This window comes from Chelonoidis abingdonii, chromosome 6, assembly GCF_003597395.2.
Source record: "Chelonoidis abingdonii isolate Lonesome George chromosome 6, CheloAbing_2.0, whole genome shotgun sequence".
NCBI lineage: Eukaryota > Metazoa > Chordata > Testudines > Testudinidae > Chelonoidis > Chelonoidis abingdonii.
The window spans coordinates 84,937,503-84,954,055 of NC_133774.1; the positions used below are offsets into that span (position 1 = coordinate 84,937,503).

At 43.5% G+C, this 16,553-nt stretch overlaps 1 protein-coding gene and 1 pseudogene across 1 annotated transcript in view; both read left to right on the forward strand.

The window, feature by feature from the left end:
• Window positions 1-1,853: 1,853 nt before the first annotated feature.
• Window positions 1,854-16,553, forward strand: part of ROR2 (receptor tyrosine kinase like orphan receptor 2) — a 217,931-nt gene continuing 203,231 nt past the window's right edge. Inside the window, exon 1 of the mRNA XM_032786541.2 lies at window positions 1,854-2,322. Coding sequence (XP_032642432.1) covers window positions 2,214-2,322 — 109 coding nt within the window. The 5' untranslated portion in view covers window positions 1,854-2,213. The remainder of the gene's footprint in view (window positions 2,323-16,553) is intronic.
• LOC116828378 (histone H3-like) lies at window positions 12,507-12,978 on the forward strand (annotated as a pseudogene).

The following is a 16,553-nucleotide window of genomic DNA, read 5'->3' on the forward strand; positions in this document are numbered from 1 at the left end:
CCAAGAAGGATGTAGATGTCATGCTTCACAGAAGGGTTGAGTACCCAACTTCAATTTGTGGTGATTTCAAAACATGAGTTAAATCTAATAAAATGGCCATGAAACAGTTTTCAGTTTTTACTATGGTGGCATACAACCCACCTTCACCCTCACAGTCTCACCCCTCATCGAACGTGATTCCCCCCCAATTTCAATTCCTGGGGAAAACACTGCTGGATACATAGCTTCCTTTAAAATTAATGGAAGTTACATAAATCCCTACATGACTTTGAAAATCTCAAGAATGATTTTTTCATCTGATGGGGCCCCTTAAACTGTGTCTCAGGCATACTGGCTGAGTAAGTTGCCTTTTGGTGGTAAAAGTTTCCTGAGGATGGCTGGAGGTGGAAGGAGATTCAATGTAGTCCTGGCATTACTGGCTCCAAATCAAGAAAGCATCCCTGTTCAGAAAAGTGCCTAATTGCTTCCTAAATCAAGGCCTCTCTGCCTAATGATGATCTGGTGTTAGTTAGCATTAACAAAGTAGTGATCAGAGAGGAAATTATGACTATTCCAGTCTCATTCCTTTTTCATGATGAGGTGCCACAGAAATTTTCAGCTTGGGACTGGAAAACTTAAAGAGGAAAGAAACTGGCCACAAAGACATAAAGGACTACGTTGCTGTGTTTGTCTTTGTTTATGGTAAGTAGAAAATTTTGGGCAAAATAGTATTTGTTGAAAGCAATGTACAGTCAGGGCCTGATTCTGAGGGGTGTTGAAATCAATGAGAGTTGTGTGTGTGCTCAGCACTAATCAGCATCAGGCCTTTACACACAATACCTATAACAAAGAATAATATTTGTAAGATCTTATATCTATAGCCTCAATTATTTGATGAGATTTCACTATCACTTTATTTATTCCAACAAATCAAATACATATCTATAAATACTATTTCAGCTGCAAATAATATACCAGACCTCTAGATTTTATGTCATATCATGGAATGAACAAGTCCCTTCTCTGTTTTCTGCATTAGCGTTAGGGAATGATTTCTTCACATTCTTTGTATGTGTAAAAAAAAAGAAATTTGAGAAAGCAAATAACTATATAGTTTAAATGGTGCTCAAAATATTTAGTACTAACTGTAATAAATTACGGTTTAAGTGCCTTGCAGCTTTAAGGGAACAAATCGTTTTCTTCCCTTAATGGGTAAAATTAGACGATTTACTTTTAACATTACAAGTAAAGAGTTCCACTGTGCTCTCAAGGCAGGATCACATTCGCTGGGTACTCTCATCTTATCGTGTGTGTTACAATGCTAATGAGGCTGGACGTTTCCTTGGAAAGAGTAGTGGTTTGTGATCACTCGACACTGCATGGAAGTGAAAAAGCTGCTTTCTCTGCTGCTGAGGAAAGGGAGGCAAGTCCCATCAAGCGGTGTATTGTTTCTCCCTTCACGTTTTCCTTTTCGGACGCTTTTTTGGTATCTTGAATACTAGAGCTTTTCCCTGGGGGACTCGCTTGTTGCACGGCCTAAATGTACTTGGTCCTCTGCAAGCGACTGTTTTGTCACCTGAAAACAGGAGTGAATTGCCAAACGCAGACTCCTGCCAGTTCACGGCAGAGACCGGCCTGCACCTGAACCAGCTGCCCCTGAACTGAGCAGGAGAAACCCCTCCCGAGGGGCCTCCTCAAGCCGCTGAAGTCCCGCTCTCCTCCCCGCTCCCGGCGTTTGCTGTGTTGCCGGCAGAGGGGGCTGAAGCGCAGGGCTTTTCCTTCCCCTCTGCGCCGCGCCGCGCGAGCTGCGGGCTTGGCACGTCCCCCCTCCCCGGGGTGAGATTTCCCCCAGTGACGCTGGGATGCCGGAGGAGGCGGCCGGGATCGCTCCTCGCTCAGTCCGGGACTTCCCGTTACAGTGAGAGCTGGCTGGAGCCCGGGCGCCCCCGTCCCCGCCTGCTGGGCACTGGGACGCGGCTGGAGGAGCCAGGAGCCGGGAGCAGAGGCGAGCTGCGCAGCGCTGAAGCGAGGAGGTGAAATCCCCCCAGCCCCGGGCTGTCACGGGGCGCAGCGAGCTCCGGGCAGCGCCTCCACTTCCAGCCCCGGTCGCCTCTGCGAGGGAGCAGCCGCCGCGGGGACCAGAGCGGCTGAACCACAAAGGGCTCTTTGTACGGCGGCCGGGCGCCCGCCTCCCTCGCAGGCGAAGCAGAACCGGAGGGAGCCCCGCGGGCAGCATGGTCCGCACCCGGGCGGCCAGGGGGGCACCAGCGCAGCGGCGGGGCGCGGTGAGCTCCCTGCTCGCCCTGCTGGCGGCGTCCTCACTCCTGCCCCTCTACGCCGCAGGTAAGAGGCTCTGGGACACCCTCACCGGGCGGGGGGTGGGGCTACTTCATCTGTGAGTGCTCCCCCCGCCGGTTGGGCATAGTCCTTCGCTGGCTGCCCGCCTTGCACACCCGGGCGGAGGAAGGATGCTCCTTTTTTTGTGCGGGGAGGTGTTTTTGGTTCAAGACTAGCTCTGCAAAGCCTCCCCGCCTTCCTTCCGAGCCGGGGCTGGCGGAGCCCGTTTGTTCGTTGTTGTCTTTGGGGGCCAAATAGAAACCTGATGTTACATTTTTGTGGGGGGGGGGGGTGACTGCTGAGAAAAAGCTTTTGAGGCTTCCCCTTCCCGCGATCCATCACCGTCTCTTCTTCCTCACCCCCAGCTGCTCCTGTAGCTGAGCCTCTTAATGCGTTTCAGCAGTGGGTGCCCCGCATGGCGCTGGTTTGTTTTTTTGATGGGGGGAGCAGCAAAAACAGGACGGGGGACGTTTGTTGCAGTCAGAGGCCCTGATGGGGAGCTCAGGGTGGGGTTCCTCCCCTCCGACGGGCTGCTATAATGTGTTATTACTTGGGCTGTTGAGTGTTGCCAGAGTCTCGGTGGGGGTGGGGATTAAGGTTGAGTGCAGTGGTTTGGAGGGTGGGGGGAGCAGCGGTGCTTGGAGTTGATGGAGGCTTAATTGAGTCTCTTTCTGTGTGTGTGTTGGAGGGTCCCATTTCCTGTATGTACCTGGCTGAGCCGCAGAGAGCCGAGGGGGCAGCCCTGGGGAGCAGGAAACGTCCGGACTCGGTTCACCAAGCATTGCGATTGTTTGGAGAGCTGAATAAACTGGTCCTATTAACATCTGACCTCGCGCCGTGGCGGACTGGCTGCGGCTGCTGAAACGTTGCCAGTTTGTCCGGCATCTCCCTGGTCCAACAACGCCAGGATTTATAGAGAGCTCTGGGAGCGTGTGGGGCGGGAGAGCTGCTCTGGTGTAAGCGCTACAGTGTCCGTAAAAGAAGCTCCATCCATGAACGGCGTGTTTCATGGCCAGCTAAGCTGCGTGGCCCTCCCCTTGAAGCAAGCAGGGAGAGGTTTAACTTTTCCTTGCCCCTTAGGTTGTGGAGTGGGAAGGGGCGATGGGAGCTCCTGGCTTCAGTCCGACACTCTTTGATCTCTCTCAAAACCGTTCTCGGGACACGCCCCCCCCGCAGCTGATAAACTTTGTTCCCCAAACCCCTTCCCTGGGGCGTTTTGCCCAGTGATCCCGGGGAGGAGATGACACTGAGTCGTCATTTGCATTTCAGGTTCATAACCGGTCCGTCCTGGGTCAGCTTTGCGACGGGATAGTTTGGCCGATAACTAGTGAATCTTCATTTCTTTGTAAGAGGCGTCAACTTAACTGCCCTGACGTACATAAGGAGCCCGACGATATCTGTACGGAATAACAGTGATGCTGCAGATTGGAGGGGATTTGTTAATCAGTTGCATGTTTGAAAGGGTTTTTCTTCCCTTTGTTGGGTTCGTAATCCATTTACCTCTCCCCGGGAGGTGACAGATGCCTATATTTCCTGTTAGTCAGCTCTGGGCTCCTCGGTCGTGCCATTTGCTGCGTTAGCATGGAGGGAGGGGGCACGAGAAAGGTGGAGGGTTTTGGGGGAGGCGGTGAGGTAGGAGGGGAGCATGTTACACCTCAGGGACGTGGGTCAGCTCCTGTTGCGCGTTGAGGCTTTTATTGCTCCCTTTGAACGGCCTGGGGCAGCGCTAACAAATTGCAGCGCCCTACACTGCTGCCCTGGCTTTCCTGCAGGGAGCTTCAGCCACAATCTGGGTGCACATCGGGGGAGGAATTTCACAAGCGCAAGCCCCTAGCGGTGCGGGGTGTTAGCCGGTGGCAGATGTTCAGTGGGTGCCTTTAAAAGCTTCCCGGAGTCTTGGCTGTGGAGATGGCGATCCTTCCGTGTATGCTGTCGTTCCAGCTTGAATGCCAGATACCATTCCCCTCCCCCCCCCCCATTTTCTTCCAATCTCTCAAAACAGCTGGATCTGTTTTTAGGGACCAACATGAAGGACATGCGCAGGATTTCCAAAGAGTTTTACTCTACCCTTCTCTGCAACGCAGGGCGCTTCCTTCCCCTTTCAACAAAGAGTCTCTCTAAGCAAAGTCTTAAACTGCCTTACATGCTTAATTTGATTTTGGTGAGATGTTTTCTGTACTCTTGATGGCTTTGCCAGTGAAATCACAGTTGAATGGCATAGTAACTAAGCAAAATACTCCAAACATTTGGCTGCCTGTTACCCAAATCTGCATATTCATTGATTATCTAGCATTCCCAGCTCACTCCTTCCCTTCATGTGCTGGCAGAAGAACTCTCCCCTCCCCCTCCCTTGCGAATGTCTTTGATGGGTCACCCCTTAAGTATTATTCGCAGGGTGTAGTCACACAGCGTTTGCTAGTGTCACAGCTCTGCATAATTGACTGCAAAAACAAAGACATGCCAAACAGTTCTCTACATCTCCCATGAACAGCAGTTGTCTCTACTGGGAGTTAGTAGTGGAATGTCTTTTTGTGGGGATAAAAGCACTGAGTGTAAGACAAAATATTCTAAGGAAACCACGTACAGTGATATAAACTGCATGCACAATCTTAATTTTGTTGTTGTTCTGAGATTGTATTGACAATACTAGGTTTATTTCTCTAGTTGCCTTTGTAGGCAATATGACTTGGTTGTGGTGGTATGGTCTTAAAAATAGAATTAAAAAAATGCAATTAAAAAATGTTGGGAATTTTCCCCCTCTATTTATTTTTCCTATAGCTAGGTTAGCTGAATCATACATTAATCTGAAAATGTTAGTATGTATGTGGTTAGAACTCGTATTATACAAAATTTGTATCCACATCCCATTAGCAAAAATGATCCAGGGATATCTGCGGATGCGGATACCCGCGAATATCCGCAGATTTGCAGAGCTCTAAAAATTGGTCTATATTTAATGTTAGGTGCAAGACCTGCACATTTTAATGACCCTATAGCAACCATTTATGTGACTTAGGATGTAGGCCATTGGTGCAAGATTTTTTTTTCTGTTACTATGTCTACTTGGAGAGAAATCAAAATTGAAATGTTATGATTTTACAAATACTGCACTTTATAAAATTACAGATGCTACTAATGAAGAGAAAACATTTCTTTGGGTACAGTATTATTGAAGTTATTATAGTGCAGATTACATCTAAAGGCCTTTAAATATATTACTAGATGTAGTAAAAACCTTGAATTTCTAAAGTTTTACTGGATTTAGCTACTGACCCCCTTCTGTCCCCCTTGACTTTAATAAATGAGATTTAGCCAGAGACTTCCCATTAAATCCAATGCAGATTATTTGGCTAATTCCCATGCAGCTCTGAAAGTGGAGGAATCTTAATACAGTTAGCAATACATTTCACTAAATACGATTTCTACGGCAAGCTTTTTTCCACATACAAGACACAAATCTTTTTTGTTATAATTACAATGCCAGTTGTATAGCAGTTCAGTTTGTCTTTGAGTCAAAAGGTAAATTAAGTTTCCACTGAAACTTTTTCCCCCCGGAGTGTCTTGATTTTGTTAATAGCAATTCCATCACAAATGCTTTTTCTCCATAATCTCTCTTCTGCTGTAAATAGAACAGAAATGTGACTTTGTGGGGACAAAAAGGCATATTGACAGGCTGGGTAAATTAATCCTATTTAGTGAGTTTTCAGTTGTTTTCAGGAAAGCTGATCTCTTTAAATTCATTGCACTTTTGGGCAGGTGTTAATCGTACTGAGTATTGTCATTTGTATGGAAATGCACTTGTTCATTAATTGTGAAACTAACAGCCTTAGTGCACATATACTGGTTGGTATTTAATTAGAAAGGAAAGGGTCTTGTTGCAATATGCAATGAGACTCCATTGATAACTGTATGAGTTCTAAATAAAGATTTGTTAGTGTCTTTTTCAGACTATATATTCACAGAACCTCTATTATCAAGTGAAATGTTGTATTCAGTTAAGATGATAGGTAGATGCATTTAGTATCTGTACATGTTGGAAACAATTTATCAGTCAGTAGTCAAGTTGTTCCCCCCCCCCGCCCCCCGAGTCCCCTTTTCATAGTTCATACATTGTCTGTCAGCTCAGCAGTCATGTCAAAAAAAGCAAACCACCTTTGTTATGCATCAGCTTAGTATGTTTATAGAAGCGTGGTGCGGTGTTTCTCTTAACAGGGAAGAAATGCTGTTTATGGTATTTCATCTAGTTTGTAATATTCTTGTAACTGGGCTTCCTGTGTGAAGGATGGCTTGCTATTTAGGCTTGTTTATTCTCTCTGGAGCTGTTGCTTTGTAAAGGAAGTTGTCATTTGGCTCAGCATGTCTGGAAAGTAGTCAAGCACTCAAGTCTTCTAATCCAGTGACTACAAAGTAGTTAAAGCTTCAAAGAAAAGGAAGGACAGGATTTTGCTACACTGAAAGAAGATGCATTGTTTGTTAATCCTATTTTTTATTGTTACTAATACTGCAGGCTCCTGCAGCATAGTCATTTGGGACAAATAACAATTTAACTTAAATGATTCTTTCCTCTGTGAATAGTTTGAAGTCAAATGTCCCTTACCAATTTACTTCTGTGCAAGCCTTTTGAGCTGTTGGCTCAATATTAGTTCTGTTGTAGAAAGCATTCTAGAAAATAGTTCTCTTCAATGATGTTTCTGTTTTGAAATGAAATCTAAACAGTTTGGACAGATACAATTAGCTTATTGTTCATTAGCTTCACAAAAGTAAATAAGATCATATCTATCAATTTTTTTTGTTTCTAATAACTTGCTAATTTGGAAATTATGAATCCAAGAAGGGGGGAACAAACTTTTAACTTTTGTGTTGTGAGTACAAACTGTTTTTTTTTACCCAGTTTATTTAGAACTGTTACAAGTGGCCAAGAGAGAACAATGTAATTCTTGCAAACTTTAAAAAGTCAGTTAAATGCCCAGATTAGGAATTGACAGATTAAACCACTGAATGCTCTGAATCATTTAGCCTAGTATCCTGTCTCTGACATCACAGAAAGGTGCAGAAAACTCTGTAGTGGACAGTTATGGAATAACTGCCCACAGAGAGATTCTTTCTTATACCAGGTGAGTTTCTATCTCTTCTAAAAAGTTTTATTCTGTCCAATATAACTGTGGAGGTTCTCATCCATATAAATGTCTACTGCCACATATAAATGAATACCACTAAACTTTTAGGTGTGATATGTTGTGGAAGTGAGTTCCACAAGTCAGTTATAGATTGTGTAAAAATATTTCCTCTTATTTTTAAATTTATTGCCTTATCAATTGAAATTAGTGCCCCCTTGTTCTTGTATTAGGAAAGGCTGAACAGGTGCAACTGGTTTACTTTCTCTATACCATTCACTACATTTGTCTCCTCTCTAAACTAAGTTGTTTCAATCTTTTTCATATTCTGTGTGGACATCCTTCCTTTTCACTAATCATTCTGGCCAATGGTGTTTAGACTCCTTTCTCTTTCATATCTTTTTTTGAGATGAGGTCACCCCCAGACCTATAGATAATATTCCAGATGAGAGTGAACTATTGATTTATATAGTGGTATTATAATATTTTCATTTATTTTCTATCCCATTCTTTATGCATACCATTGTTTTGTTGCCTTTGTTTTTAACTGAGTGATCTACAGCAAGGTTCAGCTCTTTTTCCTAGTGGCTACAGTTAATGTAGAACCCAGCAGCAATTGATTCCAATTGACTCATACTGGGTATTCTAGTTCTAGAGGGGAAGGCAGTGCATATATCTATTACAGAGAGATTACACTATGCCTGTCTGTAAAGGACATTAATTTACCCTTTGTCTTAATCTATATTAAATGCAGACTGCAAAAAGTAAAGTATTCTGAATCCTTTTAGGCATTATATTATTCTCTTTCCCTGCTATGGTCGTATTTTGCATTGCATGTGATGTGAGGTTTTTACCACGTAGGTGTTGTATCAACCAGGCAGGATACTAACAACTTCAACAGGACTGTATTTTTACAATAGAAAGTTCTGTAGCAAGCTGCAACTGCTGCACCCTCTGTAACTCTCACTCAGCCTCCTCAACTCCTCTCCCCTTCTTTCCTGTCCTTTCAGACTCCCAACAGCCAGGGCTCCCAGTTCTAATAATTACAAGCATATCTAAACACCACAATAGGTGACTACTTCAGTATTACTAAGGTCATACTGCATTGCCAAGGAGTTGCTTCTGTATTATTTTGGTTTGCTAGGGGATCCTAATTTTTTGAATGGATATGCTTTCTAGGCCTTAAAATCCTTGGACTAGATCCACAAAGCATTTAGATGTATGTTACTTTAGGTGCCTTAGTTCAATAGTTAGATGCTCAGATTCTGCCTAACCCAGTAGGTGCCAAAATTCCCGTGGTGCCTGAATTTCTGCCAATGGGCATGCATACAGCTGCTTAAATCCTGATGCCCAATGCTTATTTTATGCCTGAGCCTCAGTGGGAGTCACAGACGACATCTACTGGATCAAGCCCTGCATAAAACACAGCCAGAGGAGGTGGCATCACACATTCCCCAAAGTCATTAGAATACTTTCCCAAAATTCTGGAGATCTGGGTTCAAATCCTCATTCTGCCTGATTTGGTGAAGTATTTGAATCCAGGTCTTCCACTTCTTAGCTGACTGGCCTATAGAGTATTTTGCAGCAGAGCTCTCTTATTGAAGCAGGTCCACTTTGTACAAAATACTGAAATATTCTGGAGGTGGGAGGGAATAAAGACAGCATCTATATTCCAGTATTTAGGGAACTCTCCTTGGAAATGGGGAGAGTCAGGTTCAAATCCTTGCCCCAATGAATATTCAAGTATTTTAAACAAAGTGGAAAAGTTTCAACAGGAGATTCCACTAGAGTGGCGGCAGGGCAACTGACCAAGTCCTTTGGGCTGGCATGTTCCTAGATTTGGTATTACCCAATCAGCAATTCAGGTTGTATTCTCTGAAACCAGCTTTTGAAAAGATACTACCAGTTGTAATCAGTTATACAGATGCTCAGCAGACAGTTAGCCAATGAAAGTACTGATGACAAACAAGGTCTTAAGGTCCTAAAAAAGAGCTCTGTGTAAGCTTCTCTCTCTCTCACCAACATGGTTTTGTGGGTTTTTTTGCCTTCCTCTGCTATATGGAATATGATTTGCCAGCTGGGATCATCTGGGCACGGGGCGGCTCCAGGCACCAGCATGCCAAGCGCGTGCTTGGGGCGGCATGTTGCGGGGGGCGCTCTGCTGGTCCCCGGGAGGGCGGCAGGTGGCTCCGGTGGACATCCCACAGGCGTGCCTGCTGAGGGTCCGCTGGTCCCGTGGCTTCGGTGGAGCATCCGCAGGCACGCCTGCAGGAGGTCCACCAGAGCCGTGGGACCGGCGACCGGCAGAGCGCCCCCCACGGCGTGCCGCCGTGCTTGGGGTGGCGAAATGGCTAGAGCCGCCCCTGTCTGGGCATATCTCATCTAATCAGTTCACTGCCTTCGTACAAGCTTTGGGCATTGGTGATACTGGGCCTCTCCAGTTCTCTGCCCATAGCACACAGTTAAGTCCCTTGAGGACTGAAATGCTTTAGTCTAACTAAAACTTTATATTAAGCCTCAAAGATATTTGGATGAAATTTCATGTCCAGCGATATACCAGAAGTCAGACTAGATGACTGACTGGTCTTAATATTAATTGATGTTCTCTCCTATTGGAAAAAACTCACTGAGAAACCTGGGGAGACCTGTGAACCCTACTGAACTTAGATTTCTGGCTTCCAATTGCTCTGACAGTTAAAAACTTCTCCTAATATCTATAGCCTAAACATTTTCTCCCATAACTTTGTCACTGCTCCTTGTCCAGTTTAAAATTGTTTTAGGCGGTTCATTAGCAGCTCATCTGGTAAGTATTATTTCAGGATGAAGTGGCTTCTTTAAGTGATTTTTCCTTACTTTTGCCAGCCTAATGCCTTAACATTATTTTTCTATACTTCTGTGTATTTAACTAGAATGACTTTCCTTTGTTGTATAAAGAAAAGATAAATTCAGTCATGGTTCTGCTACAAGTTAGCTTTCACACTCAATTAATTCAAACTAACTTTTCAACACAACATACGTAACTGTCCAACTGAATCGTAAACTGAACTATAAGGATAATAATCTATTTTAACATTGTAAAGATCATATAATATCACATTTTTGTTTAGAGTGATTGGAATACCATGTAACTTAGAGTGAAAGAGAGTAAATTTTTTTAATGCAATTTCCCAAGAAAAACAGTTAAAAGTGAAATTGCATAGAGATAGCAATATTGTTTATACTAGCCAAATACATATCTTCTCTTCTTAAATTTTATTTTAAAGAAAAATAAATTTCTATCACAACATAAACTACGACCTAGGATATTTAAATAAGGTTACTATATGGGGAGAATCTCAGAAAATTATTTTGCTGACTCACCTGACAGCCAGACCAGATGGGTTTCATTAGCACCCCCAGTTCAGGTGTAGAAAAGGGCTGGAGTGTTTTTCAGAGGATTAGGGAGCAAGGGACAGAGAAAGAGAGGTCCAGAAGAGAAAACCTTAGGAACAATTGAACTCCAGAAAAAGCTTAGGCTAAGGTTAATATTTTCTTGTTTTAAGTTAATGAGAAATGTGAGGAAAGGGGCAAATGTAGACCAAGACCTTTGTATTATGTATATACTTAGTAGCAAGATAGGAACAGCACCTGTTTATATATATATCTGCATCTGTAAGATATTATTGAATTTAGTAATTCAACATATGCACACATCAGAGCTATGCATATCCACACATTAAAATTATCAGCCATAAAGAAATATGCAAACAAAAGAGAGACAGTGCAGACCCTCATTTTCTTCTACAACACTCTCCCACCCCTGAAAATGCTTCAGTAATACAATAATATGTCCACAAAATGTATAAAGCAACATTCATCCAAATCAGAATATCAAATAATTCTACTGTCTGAAATAAGACAATATAATGCTGCACATCAGGACTTGGATCAAATATCTAGAATTTCTCGATCTATACTGTTTAGTATATGAAATAAGGAGTTTGACTTTATTTGATAAGAAATTTTAAAAATTGATGAATGGTAATGCACGTGGAAATACTATTTCCGTATTACGTCTATTAGGCTAGTTTTTCCGTGATCAATACAAATTCTGCCATACTGCGTTTTTAAACTAGATACTTCCTTCCTCTTCCAGCAATCAACACTTGCACATCTGGCTGCCACCAGTAAATTGTTTCATGAATTTGTTTTTCTAAAATATATACTTTCTCATTTGGAACATGCAAATGTAATATTGGTGGCTCAAGAGGGAGGTCATGACCTGTAATCTCTTTAAGCTCTATAACTATTTGTTTCTAAAATTTTACTACCTTTGGGCATTCCCACCAAATATGTAGAGAATTTCCTGCATCACCCCCAACACATTAGATTTTCTCTCCTCTAAATTTAGTCTAGTTGTCATGAGATCCCAGTAGTACATAATTTTAAAATAATTTACATTTATGGTAGTACTGTGTCCGTGAAAGGGTTGTGCCAATTAGAAATTCCATTTTTATCTTCTGATATGGCTCTATCAGTAATATTTTCAGTATTTTAATAAATGTGCATTTTCTAACTAAGAGCCAGAGAATTCCATAAAATACATTTCTAGAATTTCTCCTCTAGAATTTCTTTTTAAAAATGTTTTAAATTTCCCAACACTATTCTTCCATTTGAGCTGTAAGGTAACTTTGATTCATTAGAGAGGTTTAGAAAGATCACAGCTTCTCTTGTCTGTATCCCCATATCTTAAATATCTTCTTCCAGTGAACTGTCATCAAAGAGAATTTTTTTTTTTTAAACCAAATGGATGGTGGATTTAGTATCTATAGTCCGTTAATTGTTTATATTGAAGGGTCACTTATTTATACTCAAGAAACTTTGCTTTAGGCTATGTCTACACTACAATCTTAAGTCAACCTATGCTAGGTGCACGTGGCTGAGAGGTGAAAACATTATTAATTAGTGTGGTGGCTAATGTCCTCACTACCCTACTTCTGTTGGTGGTCCTTACAAGGAGCACTTCCATCAACTGAAGAGGGGCAGTGCGGGGGACTTAGAGCCAAGCTGGGAACTGTGACCATGGGGAGAGTCAGCGGCAAACAGCTGGGAGCTGCAGGGAGTGCTGCTGTTTCTGGTGGACTGGAGAGAGGTTGGTAGCATGCTGCAGCGAGGATGGCCCATACCAAGCAGACAGCTTGTGAATCCACAGGTGGCAAAGAGCCCTTCAAGCAGCTTGCCACTAAGGCTGCCCTGAAAAGTGCCCCCACTACGGGTGGGGTGAAGAAGCTCCATTGCTACCGCCCCAGCACCTTGGCCCTGCAGGAAATCCACCAAGCTGCTGATCCACAAGCTGCCCTTCCAGCCCCTGGTGTGGGAGATCGCCCAGGACTTCAAGACTGGTCTGCACTTCCAGAGCTCTGCTGTCATGGCTCTGCAGGAGGCGAGCAAGGCCTATCTCATGGGGGTCTTCGAGGACACCAACCTGTGCACCGTCCATGCCAAGAGAGTCACCATCATGCCCAAGGACATCCAGCTGGCACTCCACATCTGTGGGGGAAGAGCCTAGAGTACCCCCCTCGGAGTCCGCCGGCTCACAAAACAAGCCTCTCCTTGTGGAGCTAAAACAGTGGCCCCTCCCTGCGTCTCCCAGCTCGTTGCCATTGCCTCTCCAGGTGGAGCTAACACGTGGGAGCTGTAGAGAGGAGTTGCTGAGGGTATGGGGGGCGGCATGCCTGGGATGTGTGACTCAAGCTGTTGGGGGAGATGAACCTTTAAATTGTTCCCTCAACTCTTAGTAGGACAGTTATCTTTGGCAGAAGCTCCCAGCCCCACCACCCTGCTTCAGGGTAGAAGCCCAGAGCTCCCCCATTCTCCCAGTCTGGTAGGTGGGTGAGGGGCAGAGCTCCGAGAGCTGCACTTTAACGTTAAAGAGCCCCGTGCGGCTTGCGAGCCATAGTTTGGACATCCACATTTTAGTATGTCAGCATAGCAGGGGAGTTACATCAGCAGCAGAAGCATTTCAGTGTGTACACCTTCACTGTTTTGTCAGCGAAACCTGACTTTTGTCAACAAAACTACCTAATATAGACAAGGCCTTAGAAGCGTTACGAGTAGGTTACAAGTAGTAATCTCTTATCTGTGCGGTTCTAATTTATAACCTATCTCAATAACAAAACTTGAATTGGGACTTTCAAATAAATTTTAAAATAAAATTACATATTCTCCTTTATCTTATACTTAAAACAACCTAAGAGAGAGAGAGTATTTTTGTTTGTGCCTTATGTTTTCTAATTGCTTGGGCTTGATTTTGTTACACACCTTTTCAGGATATTCTCACAGTTGATTGCCACTTAGGATTCAAATGTCTGTAAATCTTACGCTCCTGAGCTTCGTCCGTAATGTCCACATAGGACATCATTGGCCCCACAAGTGTCCTGTCTTGAGGCTAACTTCTAGGTAATTGTTGGTTAAAGACAAATGTTACCAGAATGAGGAAGGTAATGAACCTCAAAAACCCCCTTGGATTGTAAACTCCAGCAAATGCTGCTTAGCTGAGTTTTAGGACATTCATCCTAAGCCTTGTATCACAGTAGGTAAAAATGAATGATCATTTTTAAACTGAATGTGTCAGGTAGGAGAGTCTTCTGCCATAATTATTGTTATGACATAAAAATGGTATATAGGCTAGAGATAAAAAGCTAGAGGAAGTTTATACCTTCCTACTAAAACATTAATTTTGTATTTTAAATATAATTAAGCAGTTGGAATATATATATTAAGGTAAATCTGAATTCAAAGTATCAAGGAAAAAGGCGTCTATCCATAATTACCCCATAAGTATTAAGACAGTGTGTTGGAAGAAGTGATGTAGACCATACGTGCATTGTTTTGAAGGGATGTTTTAAAATAAAGCTGAAGAATCAATAAGAATCTTTTGACAAGCCAAAAACATACTAACCTTGTGGGGAATACCTTTACTGGGGAACAGGAAATAAAGACATCGCCTAGCATACCCTGGGAACCCTGATAGCTGAAGTTGCTGCTATTTGAGACCTTGAAAATTTAAGATATTCTGTAGTTACTATGGTGGCTGACGGCAAATTCTTGTCTCTTTGACCAAAATCCCTTGCATAGGGATAGGTGATCTGGCTTGGATAAAATTACAAGCTTGAAAAGGATCTGAACCAAACCTATTTGAGGCTAACTTTGCTGTTTTAATTTTTTTTAATAACTGCACTTCCTAATTCTGGCTGGAAGCAATTTAATGCTGCAAGGGTGAATAATCTTGAGGTATTTCCAGCCAGACCAGAAGTGGTACTAGATGTCTTGGAAAAACTGTGTCTGTTCTTGCTAGACTTATAATCCAGTTTTGCAGACTCAGTTGATTTGGACATTTAATATGCGAATTTTTGGATACTTGTCCAACCTGTAGAACCTTCTGAGGCTCCTGTCTCATTTGCCTTATCCTATTTTTGTCAGCATAGTGCATGTGGAAGACTTACTGAATCTCTTTAAATCCTAATACTTTAAGTATGTCAAACTAGCTAGAGTTTCATGATTTATTTTTAAAAAATTTACGGTATATAGATTAGACATTTTTACAAAACCTTCCAACATAATTAAGATATAAAGAAATGAGTTGATCATAATATTACTAAAACATTTTAATTGATGCCCATAGGGGCATCAGAGAGAGAGATTCTGGGGATCATTCACAAAGTTAGGAATGGGGTGCTGATGAATGAACAATTTTATGGAATGGGGAATCTGTAGTAATTGCTGTTGCAGACAGTGTGCCTGAATTTCTAAAAATGTTAGCTGAAAAATGTCTTATGAATGTTCTATCTATTCTAGATAATTTCTGATCATGTCATGTCATTTTTTTGGAGAAAACTTGCACTTCTCATTGAAGTGATATGGCAAATCTACTTCAATAGTAGGCAATGGATTTGCCATACAGAAATTATTCTGAATGTGGTCTTACTCAAAAAGGACCGGACTCCCCTGGCCCTTGTGTAGGGAGAGGGAGTGAAAGTTCCAGGACTGATTCTTTCCTATATCATTGTGCCCTGTCCAAGGGCAAGGAACAATTCTGAGAACTTCGGAGAGCTCAGGGACTACACTCTCTGTGCATTCCTGGAGGCAGGGCTGGCTCCAGGCCACAGCATGCAAAGCACGTGCTTGGGGCGGCACGCCGCGGGGGGCGCTGTGCCGGTTGCTGGGAGGGCGGCAGGCGGGTCCGGTGGAGCTGCCGCAGGTGTGGCTGTGGATGGTCTGCTGCTCCTGTGGCTCTGGTGGACCTCAGGCAGACACGCCTGTGGCAGCTCCACCGCAGCCGCGGGACCAGCTGACCGTCTGCAGAAACGCCTGCGGGAGGTCCACCGGAGCTGCGGGACCGGCAAGCGGCAGAGCGCCCCCCGCGGCGTGCCGCCGTACTTGGGGCGGCAAAATTGCTAGAGCCGGCCCTGCCTGGAGGTCCAGATTACTCTGGAGGAGTACCACCTATTGAAATGAATGGGGCAGTTCATACCTCAGAGCTATGATTTTAGGCCCTCTGCAATCTCAGTAAAGCGTCTTTGAATCTGTTACACTTGCTTAACAATCTGAGGTGGTGGTGGTGGTGGTTTTTTTTTTTTGGTAACCATAACAGCTAAAGACTTAAAAAGAAAAAAAAAGTGTGGGGGGGTTGAGACCCTGGGGAAGAATTGAGGTCTGTCTGCACCCCTTGCCTGACTAGTCATTTGTGCACTACTCTCTCACTGTTGAGGGATGCCACCCACACTTTAGGCAACATGGATATACAGACTTTGCAGGCTGACTGCTCCAACTATGTGCCAGAGAGTTATGGGAGGGATTGTTCCTCCTTACGACCAATCTCTCCCTCAGCTCCCTTTGGGATGACTTGGCTCCACACCATCCCTCAGTGCAAGCCAGGAGCCAAGTGTCAACGTCTGGCCCCAAGACCATAAATCCACCCTATAGTAGAAACTCTCATTATTCTATGCTCCTGTGAGTTCTGCTTAAATTAGTTGCTTTTCTGTAATGAAGTACAGTATATCATCATAGCTTCTAACCAGAGAAGGAAATTAATTGTTTTGCAAGGCAGAGGTAAGACAGAACTACTAAATGGTAAAGGTTTTG